At 36.9% G+C, this 18,807-nt stretch overlaps 1 protein-coding gene across 1 annotated transcript; it reads left to right on the top strand.

Annotated features, from left to right (window-relative positions):
* Nucleotides 1-7,587: 7,587 nt before the first annotated feature.
* LOC102664862 (uncharacterized) lies at nt 7,588-8,499 on the top strand. The gene has a single exon (XM_006603250.1). It carries the CDS (start codon nt 7,588-7,590, stop codon nt 8,497-8,499), a length of 912 nt encoding a protein of 303 aa, XP_006603313.1.
* Nucleotides 8,500-18,807: the final 10,308 nt, after the last annotated feature.

The following is an 18,807-nucleotide window of genomic DNA, read 5'->3' as shown; positions in this document are numbered from 1 at the left end:
AAAAGTTTTGATTTAGTAAACAAATAATAAGGTCTTTATTAGGACAAAGGATGAATTTGTTGTTGTATCATATTGTTCCCATCTAGTTCTTCAACTTCTACTTCAACATTTTCTTCTTGTCTAAACAGATGACCATCTTGCATTTCCATTTTAATAAAATTATGAAAAACACAACATGCAAGTGATATATATTTTTGTTTTTTCAAGGCATATGACAACATCGATTTTATAATATGAAGATGTGCTTTTAAAACCCCAAAACACATTTCAATTACATTACGTAATGAAGATTGTGTACAATTAAATAACTCTTTTGGACCTTGGGATGTTCGTTGGCCTCTATAATCGTGTGAGTGATAGAGTTCTCCACAATATGGTGAAAGAAAGACAATCATGTTGATCTATCTAGAATCCATTAGATAATATTTACCTTCAGGGGAAATGGAAAAATGATTATCTGAGTTCTAAATTATTTCTAAAAGGACTCTTGAGTCATTCGTCGTACCTTCCCAACCAACCATTACAAATGTAAACTTCATGTCAAATGAGCAACAACACGACACATTGATAGTTGATCTTTTGGAATGCATGCTGAAATATACATACCATCAATAGCTCCTAAACAATTCTTTAACAAAATAATACACACACACACACACACACACACACACACACACACACACACACACACACACACACACACACACACACACACACACACACACACACACACACACACACACACACACACACACACACACACACACACACACACACACACACACACACACACACACACACACATATATATATATATATATAACAAAAAAGATTATGATTATATATATAAAAAAAGAATAATGACTACTTTGAAAAAATGATTATATATTGGATTGAATTATATTTCTAGAGCAACTCCATCAAAAGAAAAAGGAACAATCAATTCCTTGAAAAGATAACATATCTTTTAGAACACTTTTAAAATGCCTATGAATAGTGTCTACCAAGTGTTGAAAACAACTCACTATAAATCTAGTAGTTGTCATTTGGCAAATAATGACCAAAGATATGACAACATGTTCTTGAACAGTTAAAAATGTAATGTCTTCAAAAAAAATTTCCTTTCTATTAACAACTCACATAGCTTAATATATTGGAATGGCATCATTCAAAATGTTTCATAACAATTTCTTGGATGACCATTCAATGTTTCAACCACCCATTCATGTTCCTTCAATTTTGAAGTCCTCTATGGTGGAGGGTTTGGCTTCAACAAATTAGTATATTCAAACATAATATAAAGCTGCAAAATATTTTCAATCTCTTCGTCTAAATCATCTGCTTAGCTTCTACAATGTCTTCCATGACAATTAACCTACAGATTAACAATAACATAAACAATATAAATATTTCTACTTCACACTAAAAATTAGGACAACTAAATAACATTCATAAATCAAACAATCCATAACATAGGTTCATAGAATGAAATATAGAAAATTACAAGTCTTAATGAAAACATAAATATAAAAATTCAAAGATTCAAGCATACACGTGTTTTAATCCAAACATAAGCATAAAACATATTTAGAGATTAAGGACTAGATCTTTCAATGTCAGCAACACATCTCTCTAACCAGGGTCATCTTTCAATGCCTTGACTACTTTTAAAAAGGAGTAGCATCAATTCCTTCAAGTTTTTCAAGAATGTTTAAATAAGTCATCAATTTGTTATTATCCTCATTGTTTTTTCCAACTACATCCCCAATTGTAACATTAGAGGATGACCCTACAGCCTGACTTGTGCTAATCTTTTCCAGAATATCAACTTTTCTTTTAGAACTTTAAATCATAACTATCAAAGCATTAACAAATGTCATTTTTCTCTTGATTTTATTTTCTTTGTGTTAGAACTAACAAGGGCTTTCTTTTTTGGTTGAGAAATATGTTTCTCCTTATCAACATCATCTCCTTCACAGTCATCAGGATCACTTATTGATGGACTTTTTGTAGAACAATGCTGATTTGCACCAGAGGTAGTTATGTCCCTAAAAATGATACACAATTTATCTTAATGAAGACAACCTTTCTTCTTAAAATGCCTTGCTGATTTATATTTCTGCAAGATCAAAATTTCAATTGTTAGTGTATTGTAAAACAATAATCATTAATAATATACCATAAAGACATAGAATAAAATTAAAACACACCTCACATAGCTTCTCCCATTCATCATCTATGGCCATAATTTATTCAGTAGTTGAATTTTACCCTAATTCAATGTCCATTTTAATAAAGTTGGTGAAACCTTTCCATTTTTCCCTCAGCTGATTAAACTTGTCCTTAAACTGATCTTTTGTGTATTACTTGCCAAATATTTATCATCTCTTCCTTGATTTGTTGTCATGCCAACCTTGTAAGAGTAGTAGCCTGTTTATTATCCTTCTTAACTTCCTCCTCCAATAAAGTTATGAAATGAGATTCAATATTTTGTGGCCATATATCTTTTTTGGTTGCTAGATCTCAACCACATCATTTCCAACCACTTCATTCTCACTTACCATGCTAAAAATAAAGTTGACTTAAAACAACCACTCTAACATGAACATGAACAAAACACAATATACTATAGTTCAAAAGAGAAATAACTATAGGACTCGTCAAAATTTATTAGAAAATATATTGCTAAACAATTCTTAGCACCTATGCACTCTTGCTTGATCCCTCTGTTGCCAATTACATGAACCATACAAAAAATAATGAAAGATGTTTCATGAAAGAGTGTTGCTTCCATAAGGGAATGACATTACTACCAACCAGTGGAATGTAAGGAAGGTGGTTCTTCTTCAAATAGAATCCAATTCTTATTTTTGGATTATACCAAGAAATGGTTAAAATTCCACATTAGTTGAAAAATGTCTTCTATTTTTTCATTTTTTCTTTATAGTTTGAAATTGCTTCATAATCAAGGTTTATTTGGTCATTTAGAGTTCATAACATTATGCCCAAAATTCTCTGAATAATTGTAAACCAAGGAAACATCACAAAAATAGTAAACACAAAAATATTAAACACAGAATATGAAATACACTTTTGGTCCTAGATGAGAAAATAACAACAAACAAACTAAATATGTTCCATGCATAACTCCAAACCAAGGAAACACAACAAAAAATATATGTAGCAGCCTAAATACATTTTCTGCATAACACCCTAAGCCAAGATACATAAGCAGGAAGTTCCTCCAAACAAAAATGAAACAAGAACCTTGTTGCTGCACAAACACACTCCTTAATAACCCAAACTTATTTGTACCCGAGGACCCTTCCAAAAACCAAAAATCAAGATATCTAACAACAAATGCAGTTTATCCAACATGCTATGCTCTTCCCACACTAGCCCAAGACCAAAGATGGTCCATACTCCTGACAAAAACATATTGGCACACCCACATCAAAACCACACTTCAATAGAATAAAGACATGATTATTATATTAATGCATCATAGTGTGCAAGGAGAAAGAGCAACATACAAGAAGGAGAAAGAGCAATGAAGAGCGGCGAGCGACATAGTGAAGGGAGAACGGGGTTCAAATAAGAGATAGAGAGCATTGTATAAGAGAGAAGGAGTATGACATCACAACGAAGTAAAAGCAGATCGACACACCAAAGGGAGAGGAAAAGCGACAGTGCGATGGAATGACAGAGGTAGAAGGGAGATGGAGATCGATGCGAGGCAAGGTGAGATCACGAAAGAGAGGATATGTTAGGGAGAGTGGCACAAGAGGGGAGATTCAATCATGAAAGAAAGGTTTTATAGGGTAAAATGTAAACCATAAACTATATATGCTTTTCTTTGTTTCTCAAAAGGGGTAAAAATTGTTTCAAAATGGTGTAAAAAACCAACTTAAACCAATTTTTATTGAACACATTTTCATTTCAAAAATGCATTTTAAAACAAAAAAAAATTGAAAATTTGCAACCACCCTGATAAGTGCCAAATTTCAGTTATCTTTGGGATTAAATTGTTGGCACTTATCCTTTGATCGTAATAGTTTTCTTATAAACTACCATTAAATCTAGTTGTTTATATATATTGTACATTTACTAATATTGTTTAAATATGAAAGATTCATCCATGATTTTGTAGGTTTTGATGATTGTTTGTTAGATCCATAAACAAAGCCTAAAGGAAGGGCAAAATGGTCTATTCATGAAGGTTTCTGATCCTAAATTCTCCCAGGCTAACATCCATCTTGCCTGGGCTAAAGATGTAACTTCAGGCTTAAGCAAGCAACTCGTCTGGGCGAGCTACAGCTTTCCTGGGCGAGTGGATGCCTTCACCATTATCAGACCCTAATTTCGTTCAGGTGTAATCTTTTATCGTCCGAGTATAATGCTTTTATCATTGTCAACCGAATTGCGGCGTTTGACACCAGTTACAGTGCAAGGCCAAGGGGTCAGTCAGGGTTTTGATGGTTGTTTGTTAGATCCAGAAACAAAGCCACAAGGAAGGGGAAAAATGGTCTTTTCATGAAGATTTCTGACCCTAAATTCACCTAGGCTAGCATCCAGCTCACTTGGGCTAAGATGTAACTTTAGCCCTAAGAAAGCAACTCGCTTGGGCTAGCAACAGCTCGCATGGGCTAGCTACAGCTCTCCTGGGCGAGTAGATACCTTCACCACTAAGTAAGCAACTCACATGGGCGAGCTGCAGCTCGCCTGGGCAAGTTTCCTTACACTCAATGGTTGTTTTCTATAAATAGCCATGCAAGGATGATGGAAAAAGGGGTTCAACAACAAAAAAAAAACAAAGAAAACATAGAAGAAGAAGGAGAAGAGGAAAAGTGGAGTCGAGGTCCTGTAGAGTTGTGATCGTGAATCACTTCCTTCGTCATTTCTTTTATTAGTCTTGTGCTCTGCGCAATGATCGATTAGTTTTTCTTAAGGATTGGATGTAATCTTGATATCGTTATATGTCCCTTTTGATATTATATATGTATTAATCTTTTCTACTCATTATTGGTAATTTCATTTTACTCATAATGCTTGATTCTAGTTGATAACTAGTGTTATGAAATTGGATTTTAAGTGAGACTGGAAAGTAATCTTAGAATTTGAACCGAATGATTTTACTCTTTACGTTACGTTGCTAGGAATAGAGCATGACATTTTGATTACAAAAAAGCACGAGAATATAATTGTAATGATGGGGTATTTACTGCATATGCGAGGGGTCAATATTTAGTAAATATTATTAGGTTCCAAGTGCGAGGAATCAGCTTGGGATAAATATGGATGCATCAGTGATGTTACAAAATGATTTATATATGTTAATCTTATTAGGATACTAAGGGTATGAACAATGAAATCCAATCCTATGTTTCTTGAATTAACTTAAGTCGTTTCTGTAATTTACAATTTCCGACGCACTAAATTTCATTATTTTCGTATTTTCCGTTATTTCCATTGTTCCCATGATTCTGTTATTTTTACTATTTGTTTTACTTTAAATTTCCATGCTAAGTCTTGGACTTGCCTAGTAATTCTCCCAGAACATTTTATTTTCATAGCACGCGACGCTAGGTCTTGGACTCACCTTACACGCTCGAAGATATTCTTCCTGTTCGTAATAGGTGGATACGAAGGATATCCGACCAATAAACAAAACCAAATCAAAAATCAATTCACAACTTCTTTTCATCAAATATCACTTGAGATCATTTCAAGGTCCAATGCCTTAACGACTCTTTTTTCTGTAATTAGAATAAATCTTTCAAGAAAGATAAAATCAATTCAAGACATAAACATTTTTACCTAAAGAACTACGTAGGTCTGATTTCCTCATTGCACTTGGGGATACGTAGAAGCAAGGGCAACACCCTTGTCGATTGGAAAACAACAAAATCACAAAAAAATTCACCACTCTTGGGAAAATAAATAATTTTGAAGTCACGTTATTTTTATTGCACACTCGATTAAAGGCTGTCATCCTTTGTGATGGGCTCGTGGGGTGTTAGCACCTTCCCTATGCGTAAACAACTCCCGAACCCCTTCTTTTCAAAATTCGCAAACCTTCCTTTTGGTTTTCTTAATTTTTCCCCTTAAATAAACATTGGTGGTGATTCCCTCTTGTTTTTCTTCTTAGAAAAAAAATTCTCTTTTATTTTCTTTCACCGTCCCATCGTGACATCTGTTGCGACAGATGGCGACTTCACTGGGGACCCAGTAGAGAGTCAAGTCATTTTAATCGAGTGTGCGATTTCATCGTGATTTTTTCTATTTTATTTTTTTCCTTTTTTCTTTTATTTATAAATGCGCCTTGCTTCCGTTCATTATTATTCTCATTTCGTTCTTTTTCGCAATTTCGTTTTGATCTCACTTCTTTTATATGTTGTTATGCTATTGCGTGCATATATGTCGCTATGTTGTTTTCTCCGTGTGTATGATTGTGTTTAATTATTGCTTTATGGGTAGAAATAATTGTTATTGAATCCTAGGGTGGACGACAGCTGCTATACCTGTCTGGGAATTTTCTGGTTCTTTTGTAAGTAGGGTTGGGTAGTCATTTAGGTTGCTTCACTCACACACTTCACCTACACCTTATCACACACTTTGAAATGATGGGCCCTATACCCGGGTCTGAGTGAGCCATGAGGAGTGGAGGTCTAACGAGTGTCACGATGGGTCTTGGACTCGCTTGGCTATCGTGAACCCTTATTTAGAGTTTCCCTCTCGAGTGATGCATCGCCACTGGAAGGTCGTCTACTGTCGCGTATGTTGTTAGAAAAAGGGTTGCTAGCTATAGAGGCCGGTGAGACTTGTTTAGAACTACCCATAGAAAATGTAATTAATAGTGGACCCTTAGAACTATGTCGTTAGGCTGCCGAATTAGGGACACAGAGCTTTCTTGTTCTTTTGTCTTAATTTTTTCTTGCTCATGCACATTAGGTTTTCTTTCTCTGCTTACAGTGAGTGCATGCCGTATAAGTTAAGATTTTGCATATCTTAATTAGTCATTCATGTCATATCTTATAGCATCATTTGACGCATTTTATGCATCTTCCTCACACATATTGCTCATGCCTTGTATGTCTATGCATTCTCATGATCATGCAACATTTATCCATGCGACGGAAACGTAGGCATCCTTTTGCATGATGGTGCACATCGGGTTAGCGAATGTTAGCTCATCAGCTCTTAAAAAAGGGGGGTAGGCTTTTTCTGGATATTAAAAATGATGTGCACGATCAAGTGAGGGATCTTCGTTCCCATCACTCTTCATGTTCATTAATCATAGCTCTGGCTCATTCATTGCATTCTGATTTGTTTGAGTAGGTTACTGAAAATTGCTAATTGGAAACACTGCTCTAAAGTATAGGGTCAAATCAAGCTTTTTTCACCAAGAGGTTCGCACATGTTAAGGTTCTGATGCCTGACTTATCTGGTTTGAAAGCACTAAAACAGTTGATGGCACCGCAACAACATCGAGATTTTGTCGATACTTATGGGAAGATTCTGGACTTAGCCATGATATAAGTGTCTACAGCTGCCATTATCACTTTGGTCTAGTATTATGATCAGCAGATGCGATGCTTCACTTTTAGAGATTTCCAGCTAGTACTCATGCTTGAGGAGTTTGAAAAGATTGTTAAATGCCCTCTGAGAGGAACTAAGCCTTTCTTCCCTTTGGGACACTCTCCGTCCATGCCTAGATTATCCAAAGTGATGGGAATTTCAGTGACTGAACTCAGAGAGAAGGAGGTGAATAGGAATGGAGTTAGGAGCTTCCCAAAGAAATTCATGGAGCATAAGGCACGAGAATGTGCAAGTAAAAGAGAGTGGAGGTATTTCATGAGTATTCTAGCTCTCTTAATATATGGAGTGGTCCTTTTCCCTAGCATGATTGACCGGATTGATCTGGCAACAGTTGACACATTCTTAGCCTATTATTATCGATGTGAAAGTCCTGTGGTTGCCATCCTTGCTGATGTGTACTATACTCTGGACTTGAGTTGGGAAAAGAAAAGCACTAGAGTCATCTGTTGTTTGCCCACACTCTATGTATGGATGGTATCTCATTTTGTGATGCATAATGGTAGGCCTACTTCTCCATTAGAAGATTTTTGCATGGCACCTGATAAGAGCAAGATTAATTGGGAGGAGCTTTTGGCTAGCATGATAGGTTCAACAATTTGTTGGTTCCTAAGGTGGGAGGAGGTGCCTAATGTGTTATGTCGATGTGGAGCTTTCCCTAACATCCCTCTGATGGGAACAAAGGGTTGTGTCAACTATAACCCTATGCTAGGGATCAAGCAGTTAGGATACCCAATCAACGGACCACCCTCGAATGGAGCTATCCAACCATTCATTGCTCGAGGATTGAACAAAGAACATCTCGGTCTGCACCAACAAATTAGGAAGGCGTGGGACTCACCAAATAGGAGGGACAAGGAGTTAAGGAAGAAAGATGAAGGTGTTGTAGGCAGTTATCCATAGTGGTTGGAGAATAGGGTGCGAGATGTCAAGGTGCCTAAGAAGAAAAATGATGAAAGGGTCGAGATAGATGTACCTATTGAGACGGAGGAGGTTAGAGAATTGAAAGCAGAATTGTAGAAATCCACGGGGACGAAAGAAAAGTTGAAGGGAGTAGTTATCAAGGTAAGGAAAGAATGCAATAGGCTAAAGGATGTCAACAACCAAGGCATTGGAGCAAGAAATGAGAAGGGATAAAGGGGAAGAAACGAACAAAAAAAGGTACCAAGGAGCTTTGTCAGGAAATAGTAATGAACTCAAACTGAGAAGGGCAGAGAGGGACCAAGCAATAACAAAAAAAGTGACACTGAGAGATAAGTTGAAAGATTGTTGGGAGTCAAAGGAAAGCTTGAAGGAGTGGCTAGGCATGATGGAAAAGAATATGCTAGTAATTGTTGATCAATACGAGGTAAATATGATGAGGGAGAGGTAAGATCTGGCTACTATACATGGCCAAACTTTGAGAAACGAGTAGGCGGAAGTGTTATCCTTATAGGGTGAAAGAGAAGCAAGGGAGGAAGTGATAGAGCTACTACATCAGGAAAGAAGGAAATGGATGAATAGGTTTGTGATCACACTAAATGAAAGTCAAGAGCTCCCAAAACTGCTTGCTAGAGCCAAGGCGAGGGCTGATATATACTCTGCTCCTGACGAAATTCATAGTCTTTTTTATTACTACCAACACATGGTCGAACTGATGACTCACATAATTAAGAACCGCCGATGAACTTGTTATTTATTTTTGGTTGTACCCTAACACGATGTAATGAACCCAATTTTGTTTTAATGAAAAGTGGGTTTGGTTTGACCCTATGTTCTTTTGAGAAACTTGTGTAAAATTTGCAATATTGTAGAAACCTATCATTTTCATGCATTCATGCTTATTGGTTGTTGCGTCTTTATGCATTGCTCATTGCATTCTTTCCTTGAAATAAAAAAAGTAACCATTGTAACCAACAAGAAAAATTGCGCTTTACGACACCCTCACCGGGCACATGCCAAGACCAAGATAATGAGTGAAATAGAGCAAGTGCAGGAACAAATGAAGGCTGACATGGAGACCATGAAGGGGAAAATGACAATAATGATGGAGGCGGTGATGGATATGAGGAAGATAATGGAGGTTAGTGCTGTTGTAGTTGTTGCTGCCAATACCGCTACTGAGAGGGACCCAACTCACTCGCCCATTGTTAATCAAGAAAGTCACCTAGTGTTAGATGTGAAAGGTCAAGGAGGTGTGACGGGGGTAACTGCATATGGGCCTCAATACACCTAGAGCCATAATAGATATATTTTTCCACCATATGGTTTGCCTCCCAACTATACACCACCCTTTGTTGTACCGGTGCCTGCCGAGAATGTTACTAATCCTATCCCTGTTTGTACTGAGAATCATCAAACTCAACCCGATCATACTCATGCCTATAACTCTAATGCCAGGGAGGAGGCACGAGAAGCTCCCATAGACCACACTGTAACTAGTTTTAGGCCCCATCCAGGATATACCGCTAAAGGGAAGGCATTTTTTGGCATCCCTGTGCTGAACGCTCCTGGAGCCTCTCAATATTGCACGTTGTCACAACCCTTGCATTTCCTAAGGGGGGAAGGACCTCCCTTAGTATTTGAGAAGGAAAAGATTGAGCATATAGAGGAGAGGTTGCACACCATCGAAGGATAGGGAAGTTATGGTTTTGCCGACATGTCAGACCTATGTTTGGTACCCGATGTGACTATTCCCCTGAAGTTCAAGGTGCCAGATTTTGATAAATACAAAGGGACCACTTGCCCTTAGAACCACCATAGGATGTATTACAAAAGGATGGGGGCTTATGTGAAGGACGAGAAGCTGCTAATGCATTTTTTTTAGGAATGCCTGGTTGGGGTGACTATTATCTGTTACACTGACCTAGAACCCTCTCGGATTCGCTCTTGGAGGGATCTGATGGATGTTTTCATTAGGCAATACCAATACAACTCTGACATGGTGCTAGACAAAATACAACTGCAAAACTTGTCCAAAAGAGACAATGAGTCATTGAAAGATTATGCTCAAAGGTGGCGAGACCTGGCAGCTTTGGTAGGCCCTCTATGGCAGAAAGAGAAATGATAATGATGATAGTAGGCACATTGCCAATGTTCTATTATGAAAAGATGGTGGGATATATGCCTGCGAGCTTTGTGGATTTGGTGTTTGCAGGGGAAATGATTGAAGTAGGTTTGAAGAAGGGGAAGTTTGATTATGGTGCTTCAACGAATTCTAGTAGTAGGAGACCTGGGATGAATGGAGTGAAGAAGAGAGAAGGAGAAGCCCATGCCATGGCTATGGATCCCACGTGGTCGAACTTCCCGCAAGCCCCTTATAACCCTATGTATCAGTATCCCCCACACCAATACCACTGCTCGGCCAATATCAGCCCTCCCCTTACCCAATACCCCTTCGACCAAGAGCACCCAACCAACCACAGAGACCATCCCTAAACCACCCACACAATCCACCCCCTATACAACCTAGACCAAACATTACTACTAATCCCAACCTAAACACTAACCCAAGAAGAGATTTCCAAGAAAAGAAACCAGTCCAATTCGCCCCGATTCCAATATCATACACTAACCTACTACCATACTTGCTCGATAACTAAATGGCAGTAGTAAGCCCAGGGAAGATCTACCAACCTCTCTTTCCCCGATGGTATAATCCCAATGTTACATGCGCCTATCATGGTGGTGTCTTGGGGCACTCCATTGAACAATGTGTGGCCTTTGAGCATAAAGCACAAAGCTTGATTAATACGGGGTGGCATATGTTTCAAGATGATAGTCCCAACGTGAGAAATAATCCCTTCACGAATCATGGAAGCTCCTCTGTGAACACTATTGAAGAAGGGGAGGTTTGGGAGTTGAAGAAAGTAGAGGATGTGTCGACCCCAAAGAGATTTATTTTTGGGGCATCACGCAAGGCTGGTATGGTTGAATATGATGGTAATAAGGAGGATCAATGCCCAGTACATCCAGGGGAGTTTCATGATGTAGAAATATGCCCAGTGTCCAAGGAGTTGTTGCAAGGGTTGATAAATGAGGTTCAAATTGAAATTGGCCACATGAGGAGGGAGGAAGGTGAGGTGTTTTTGCAATCGAGTGACACCAACCTAAATAAGCCTAGACCTTTGGTAATTCATTTTACTAGAGATGTTACCACTCACATTCCTCAAGGTTTCCAACCTGTTATGGTGAAGACACCATCTCCATTCCCTTATGAGAGTAACAAGGCAATGCCATGGAGGTATGACATACAGGTATCCAACGGAAGGCAGGACGTATCTGTCATGCGTGTTGGGTCTAGCATGCCGACTGCTAAAGTCACAAATATTTCTGGAATGAGTGGCATGAATTGTAGTGGATGTGTTTTTACTCCTCTCGAGCCACTAGCAAGGTCGAAAGACAAAGGAAAAAAGAAGGAGAATGTGATTAAAAGGGAGAAAATGGGCCTTGTAATGAACAAGACTCCTATTGAAAAGCCTACAAAGAAAGAGGATAATTCTGGCAAGAAGGAAACATCTGCTTAGGAAGCAACAAAATTCCTAAAAATCATTAAGCAGAGTGAATTCAAAGTGATCGAACAATTGAATAAAATGCTAGCCAGGATCTCGTTATTGGGGCTGCTCCTGCATTTTGAGCCTCATAGGAAGCTGTTGATGAAAATTCTAAATAAGGCACACGTAGCACATGACATCTTGATGCAAAAGTTTGGGGGAATAATCAACAACATCATTGCGAGCAATTACTTGACTTTTGCTGACGAAGAGATGCCGGTTGAGGGTAGGGGACACAACAAAGCTTTGCATGTGTCGGTCAAGTGCATGGACCATATAGTAGCCAAGGTGCTCATTGACAATGGCTCTTCTCTTAATGTCATGCCCACGACAACGTTAGATAAGTTGCCATTTAATGCATCATGTATGAGGCCAAGCTCCATGGTGGTGAGAGCTTTCGATGGCAGCCGACATGGTGAGAGGGGAGATCGATCTCCCAGTTCAGATTGACCCATACACATTTCAGATAACTTTCCCAAGTCATGGACATAAACCCTGCCTACAGTTGCTTATTGAGTCAACCTTGGATCCATTCTGCTAGGGTGGTCCCATTGACCCTACACCAAAAATTAAAGTTTGTGGTAAGAGGTCAGCTCATCATAGTCTCGAGAGAAGAGGATATATTGGTTAGCTTCCCGTCTGCTACTCCCTATGTTGAGGCGGTAGAGGAATCTCTTGAAATGGCTTTCCAAGCATTGGAGGTCATGGACAATTCCTATGTGGAGTCCTTCCCAATATAGCTAAGAGTGTCTAAGGCCTCCATGATGGTGGCTCAGATTATGTTGAGGGATGGATATGAGCCCATGATGGGTTTGGGCCGAAATGGTGATGGCATGATGACTTTGTTTGAAGTTACCAAAAATCATGGGAGGTTTGAGTTGGGTTACAAGCCCACCAATACTGACAAGAGAAGAATTACTCTAGAGAGAAAAGAAAAGTGCTTGGCTCATCTTTAAAGGTGTGAATCGCGGGTAGAGAGGGTCCCTATCTGTCACATTAGCAAGAGCTTCAGGAGTGCGGGATGGATGTATGCTGGCCAGGTTACCATGCTGAAAGAGGAGGCCGATGATGATCTGTCAAACTGGGTGCTGCCATGCCCTCCAGACTTTAACTTGGGAAATGGATAGCGCATTGAGCAATCGAGGATTTCTGTTTTAGATTTGATGTAATAGAATAGTTTTAGATCCTATTGTTGTGCCTAAGGCTTTAGGAGTTACCTTTTTTTGTCGGGTGTACCTTTCTTTAAAATTCTAGTGATCGTTAATATACTGCATTTGTATAGATATATTCCCTTTTGCATCTTTGTCTATTTCATCTCTCGGCATATTTATTTTCGTTGCGATTAAATGATTTGCTGCAAATTTGATAATGAGTCTTGTGAAGTAAGTGATACTGAGGCCCTGGATGTCAATTTTGAGCAGCCAATTAATCAAACCAAAGAGGAAGAAGACGATGTTTGGGGATTGCCTCCTGATTTGTTGAGAATAGTGGAGCGGGAAGAAAGGGAGATAAAACTGCATCAAGAGGAAACAGAGGTTGTTAACTTGGGCACTAGTGAAGAGAAAAAAAAGGTCAAGATTGGCACTTGTGTGTCAGTTAACGTTCGAGAAGAGTTGGTGGCCTTGTTGTGAGACTACCAAGACATTTTTGCTTGGTCTTAATAGGATATGCCTGGTTTGAACTCAAAAATTGTGCAACATAGGTTACCGTTGAATCCTGGATGCTCCCCGATGAAACAAAAATTGAAGAGAATGAAGCTTGAGATGTCCCTAAAGATAAAAGAAGAGGTGAAGAAACACTTTGATGTGGGTTTTTTAGTTGTTGCCTGATATCTAGAGTGGGTTGCCAACATCGTGCCAATCCTGAAAAAAGGATGGAAAAATGTGAATGTGCATGGACTATCGAGATCTAAATCGAGCCAATGCAAAGGATAATTTTCCTTTACCGCACATTGACGTTCCGATGGATAATATAGCACGTTTCGCCTTATTCTTTTTCATGGACAGGTTTTCAGGGTATAATCAGATAAAGATGGCACCCGAGGACATGGAGAAGATGACTTTCATTACTCTGTGGGGAACCTTCTGTTATTAGGTGATGTCGTTTGGGCTGAAAAATGCTGGGACAACATATCAACGGGCCATGGTGGCATTGTTCCATGACATGATGCATAAGGAGATCAAGGTCTACGTTGATGACATGATTGCAAAATCAAGAACGGAGGAGGAGCACTTAGTCAATTTGCAGAAGTTGTTCGAGCGACTACGTAAGTACAAGTTGAGATTGAATCCAGCGAAGTGCACGTTTGGGGTAAAATCTGGGAAGTTGCTCGATTTTGTTGTTAGCCAGAGAGGAATATAGGTGGATCCAGATAAGATGAAAGCAATCCTCGAGATACCCAAGCCACATACATAGAAACAAATTCGTGGGTTCTTGGGAAGGTTGAATTACATTTCTAGATTCATATCATAGTTAACTGCCACTTGTGAGCCTCTTTTTAAGTTGTTGCGTAAGAATCAATCTGTTAAGTGGAAGGATGATTGTTAGGTAGCATTTGAGAGAATTAAACAGTGTTTGATGAATCCTCCTGTGCTCATACCACCAGTGCCTGAAAGACCTCTTATTCTATACATGATAGTGTTAGATGAGTCAATGAGGTGTGTACTAGGGCAACATGAAAATGGTATCACTCATCATCAGAAGATCACTACACACATAGAACTAATCATTTTACTAACATAGGTTCAAACTAAACAACAAAAGAATCCCTTGCACATGTTTCTTCCTAATATAATTAGCTTCCTAATCATAACTGTGAATTAAAATATGAGTGACTTTCACAACTTATTATGTATAGTTTTTAGATATTTTCATCAAAATCACATAGCATTTCCATATCATTCCTAGTTCACAAAAGAAGCATTTTATAAAATGATCATTTTATAAAAGTTATAGCAAATTCATTTCTCATTCAAATTAAATGTATTTTATATGGATTCATATGTCCCAAATGTATACTTCCATAATATAATTTTACTTTTAGCATTCGAAGTCTCATCAATCCCAACATTCAATTTCATGACACATGTCATAGTAGGAATTTCCACAAACAACATATGTGCACGATTTTAATACCAAATAAAATAACAATTATCATATATATTCAATGACTCTAAATCATATTTTAGTATCTTTGTCATGCTTCCATATAAACCACAATTCTTCTTGTTATTTATATCATTCATGATTGAAGTATTAAAATTCTATCATGCATTCTTAGTGTAGAAAATCACAATTTCACAACATAAGCACAATTTAAAAGCAATTTTTTCCATTGACATAGAAGTCCAATTTTCAAAAACTCTATATGTTTCTCTAAGTTTTCAAGCATGCTAAAACTATTTTTGGAGTCCAAAAGTTCCAATTCCAGCCCCAATTTCACTGTTCCCGAAATAATGCAAAAATCACCCTAAAGGGGTTCAAAACTTGATTTTGACATAACTTCCACTACACAAATCCAAATTCAATAAAATTTATATGATTTCCTATGTTTTGTGGGTCAAGGAACTCAATTTTGGCATCCAAAACAGCAAATAAAAATTACAGAAGTCCTAGTCGCATGGACAAAGGAAAATACGAAAAATAGTACAACATTACACAACATAAAAATTAAAGTTCTACCCATCACAACTACCAATAGACCCAAAGGATTTGGAAAATCCCCCTTACCTTGATTCCAAACCTCTACATGCTCAAAATGGACCACCCACTTGTAGCCCTTAAGAAACTCTACCACATATAAAAAAATACAAGGGAAAGGAGAAGATTATAAGGAGAAAGAAGAAGTGAAAAGTTGGAAATCTCAAGAGAAATGGGAGAGAGAGACCTACCTCTCACAAACCAAGCACCAAGCCTCCTTTGTCTCTCCTAAAACCCAACCACCAAATCCTAGGGTGAGGGGTCTCTCTTAGTAATATCGAGGTTCCAAAATTAGGTCTAGAGGCTCTTTAATCATTCCCAAAATATGATTTAAAAAAACATTTTTGGACATCTCTAACCATTCTATTTTAATTAATTTGACTCCAATAAATAAACCATATTTTCACAAAATAATTTTATGAGTTCAAGGCCTTTGGAATCACTCAAATCTAGTTTAAAATGAATATTCTGTGATTAAAATACTAATTATGCATAATAAATTAATTATTAATGCATAATAAAATATTTCCTTGAATTAAAAACTTGAAAATTATTAATTATAATTAAACTAATTTTATCAAGGTTCAAAATAATTTTTATTCTAAAAAATCGCATAATTACAAAAATATTATTAATGAGGAGATTCTCTTACTTTGACTTTTCTTTGATTGGTTGACTATGATTGGTCGGATGTTGACTAAGGCTTCCCAAGTCTAAAACACATCTTTTCAAGCCTAGGGTTAAGATTCTAGAGCACTTATCCATTCAATGATATCACATACAAAATATTTATTTCACTCTTTAAAATGTTATAACATTAACTATCATTCAAACATTAATTGTTTTTAGTAGAAATTTTCCATGGTACGAAAATTAGAATGTTACAAAGTTTAACCCAAACTTAAGTTTGCAAACTTTAATCCAAACATGCACCTAATGGTTCATAAAGCGTACTAGAAAAACTTCAAGGAATAGTCAATGGTACAAAGTTGCGTACTTCTTCAAAAGGTGCACATTGACCATAGTAGAGTATTTTTCTGATTGAAAAGCATATTTGTCTCCTACTACAAGATTATAAACAGGAAAAGCAAGACTAGTGGCTTGTTTTTTCATATCAAAGTGACAAATTATTGAAGACATTTATTGTCACATTGAATACTTCATCGAACATTTTTCTCTCTCTAAGGATCATCGGAACCAAGGACATAGAGAATGTCTAAGCCCCTAAAAATCTCATAGCTTTGATGATAGCAAAGGATATTAAAATTTGATAAATTGACGAGATCTGTTGAGCTATGTAGGAAATGCATGTGTCCAAAGCTTATAAAGGTATATATGTTCCTACCTTAGACTCTAAAATCATTTTAAACGAGCTTGTGTCAAAAGTGCTAAATTGGACCTTCGTTTAATAATTTTATAAGATAAATGCATCCAAAATGTGACACCCTTTACCCCACATAAACTATTTGTAAAAATAATGCAACTGGAGTATAATATTTAAGATTTAAAAAAACTTTCTTATATGATAAAAGGTATCACAAAACTTTAATCTTTACAAAGTCAACACATATATAGAGATATTAAAACTTTTAACGTATTAGCTCTCCAAAGGTTATTTAAAATCCATAACTAAATTATTATAATTAAAAACATAAATCTAAAGAGAAAATAAACATAAGTTAGCCCTGATGCATAACCTATCAAGGTATTACAATACACAAGAAAACATGAAATAAATAGATTCTAAATTAAAGTTTAAGTCTTTCCTCAAGAACTATCCTTAACATAGTACTAAATCTAACCTACAAATGACAATAAGCCCAAACACAAACAACTCAGAAAGATAGGGGAATGAGATACATCTAACCACATAAAACAAAGTAAGTATTTAAAACAATTAAAAATAACGTATAATTATACTGACAAACATTTGTACCATAGTCACACAATCATTTACATTCTCATAGACACATATGCATTATGATGTAAATTCCACTTAAGACTATATATGCATGTGGTACCAATAAAACACTTTTGAATGAAGTCTCGGAGAACATGCAATTGTCAGATTTTCACACCATGAAAAACCCGACAACACACTCTCACCAAGATGAGACTAATGGTGGCACATCAGGGTTACCCTCTTTTGCAATGATACTTCAACTCATGGGATGAACAAGAGCCACACAAAGATTCCAAACCGAATAACCTCTAAGGATAGAGCCATACTTCAATTCATTCATGTCCTTCCCAGTTAACTCAACAACATGCCTTGAAAACACAACATGAAATGATGCATGAGACATACAAGACAACCATTTCACATTCATCAGAACATGTTGGTACCTGTTCCACATAGACTTGGGCCACAAACTTGACATCACAACATATTACCTTGGTATTGCATGATCCACTTCATGTACATGTGTGTGTGTGTCATCTTCATAGAAATATTCACAAGATATAACATACACATTACCAAGGTTTTGATTCAAATAGCTTTTAAACTTTCAAAGATAACCAATCCAAGCACAATGGTGATAAAGCTAAGCAAGATTGACATAAACTCAACACTTATGCCAAGTTAAACAATCAATAGAATGCTAAACCTATTAAATGTGTTTTGGCATGCAAAATTATCAAAATCAAAACTAAACTAAAAAGAGATAAAGACTTCAATCTTCAACAAACTTCCTAACATGTAATCATTATGTATTCCTATTTAAATAAGTTTTTGTTATCATTAACCCACAATTTTATCCCAACCTTGATTCCTTAAGTGAGGGAACCTAAATCCCTTGATTATTCTATCAATTCCTTGAATTAGCATAGCCAAACAATTTTCATTAATAAAAAGGGTTTATTGATGACTGATCATTTTTACCCTATTCATAGGCATAAAGAACATTATTTGTATTCTTACATTCGCAATGCAAGGATTTTCCAATTACAAATGGAATCATAGAATCATGTAAATAGG

The sequence above is a fragment of the Glycine max genome, chromosome 18 (assembly GCF_000004515.6).
Source record: "Glycine max cultivar Williams 82 chromosome 18, Glycine_max_v4.0, whole genome shotgun sequence".
In the NCBI taxonomy this organism is placed as follows: Eukaryota; Viridiplantae; Streptophyta; class Magnoliopsida; order Fabales; family Fabaceae; genus Glycine; species Glycine max.
The sequence above is the reverse complement of the archived record's forward strand: the minus strand, read 5'-3'. Positions and strand labels throughout refer to the sequence as shown.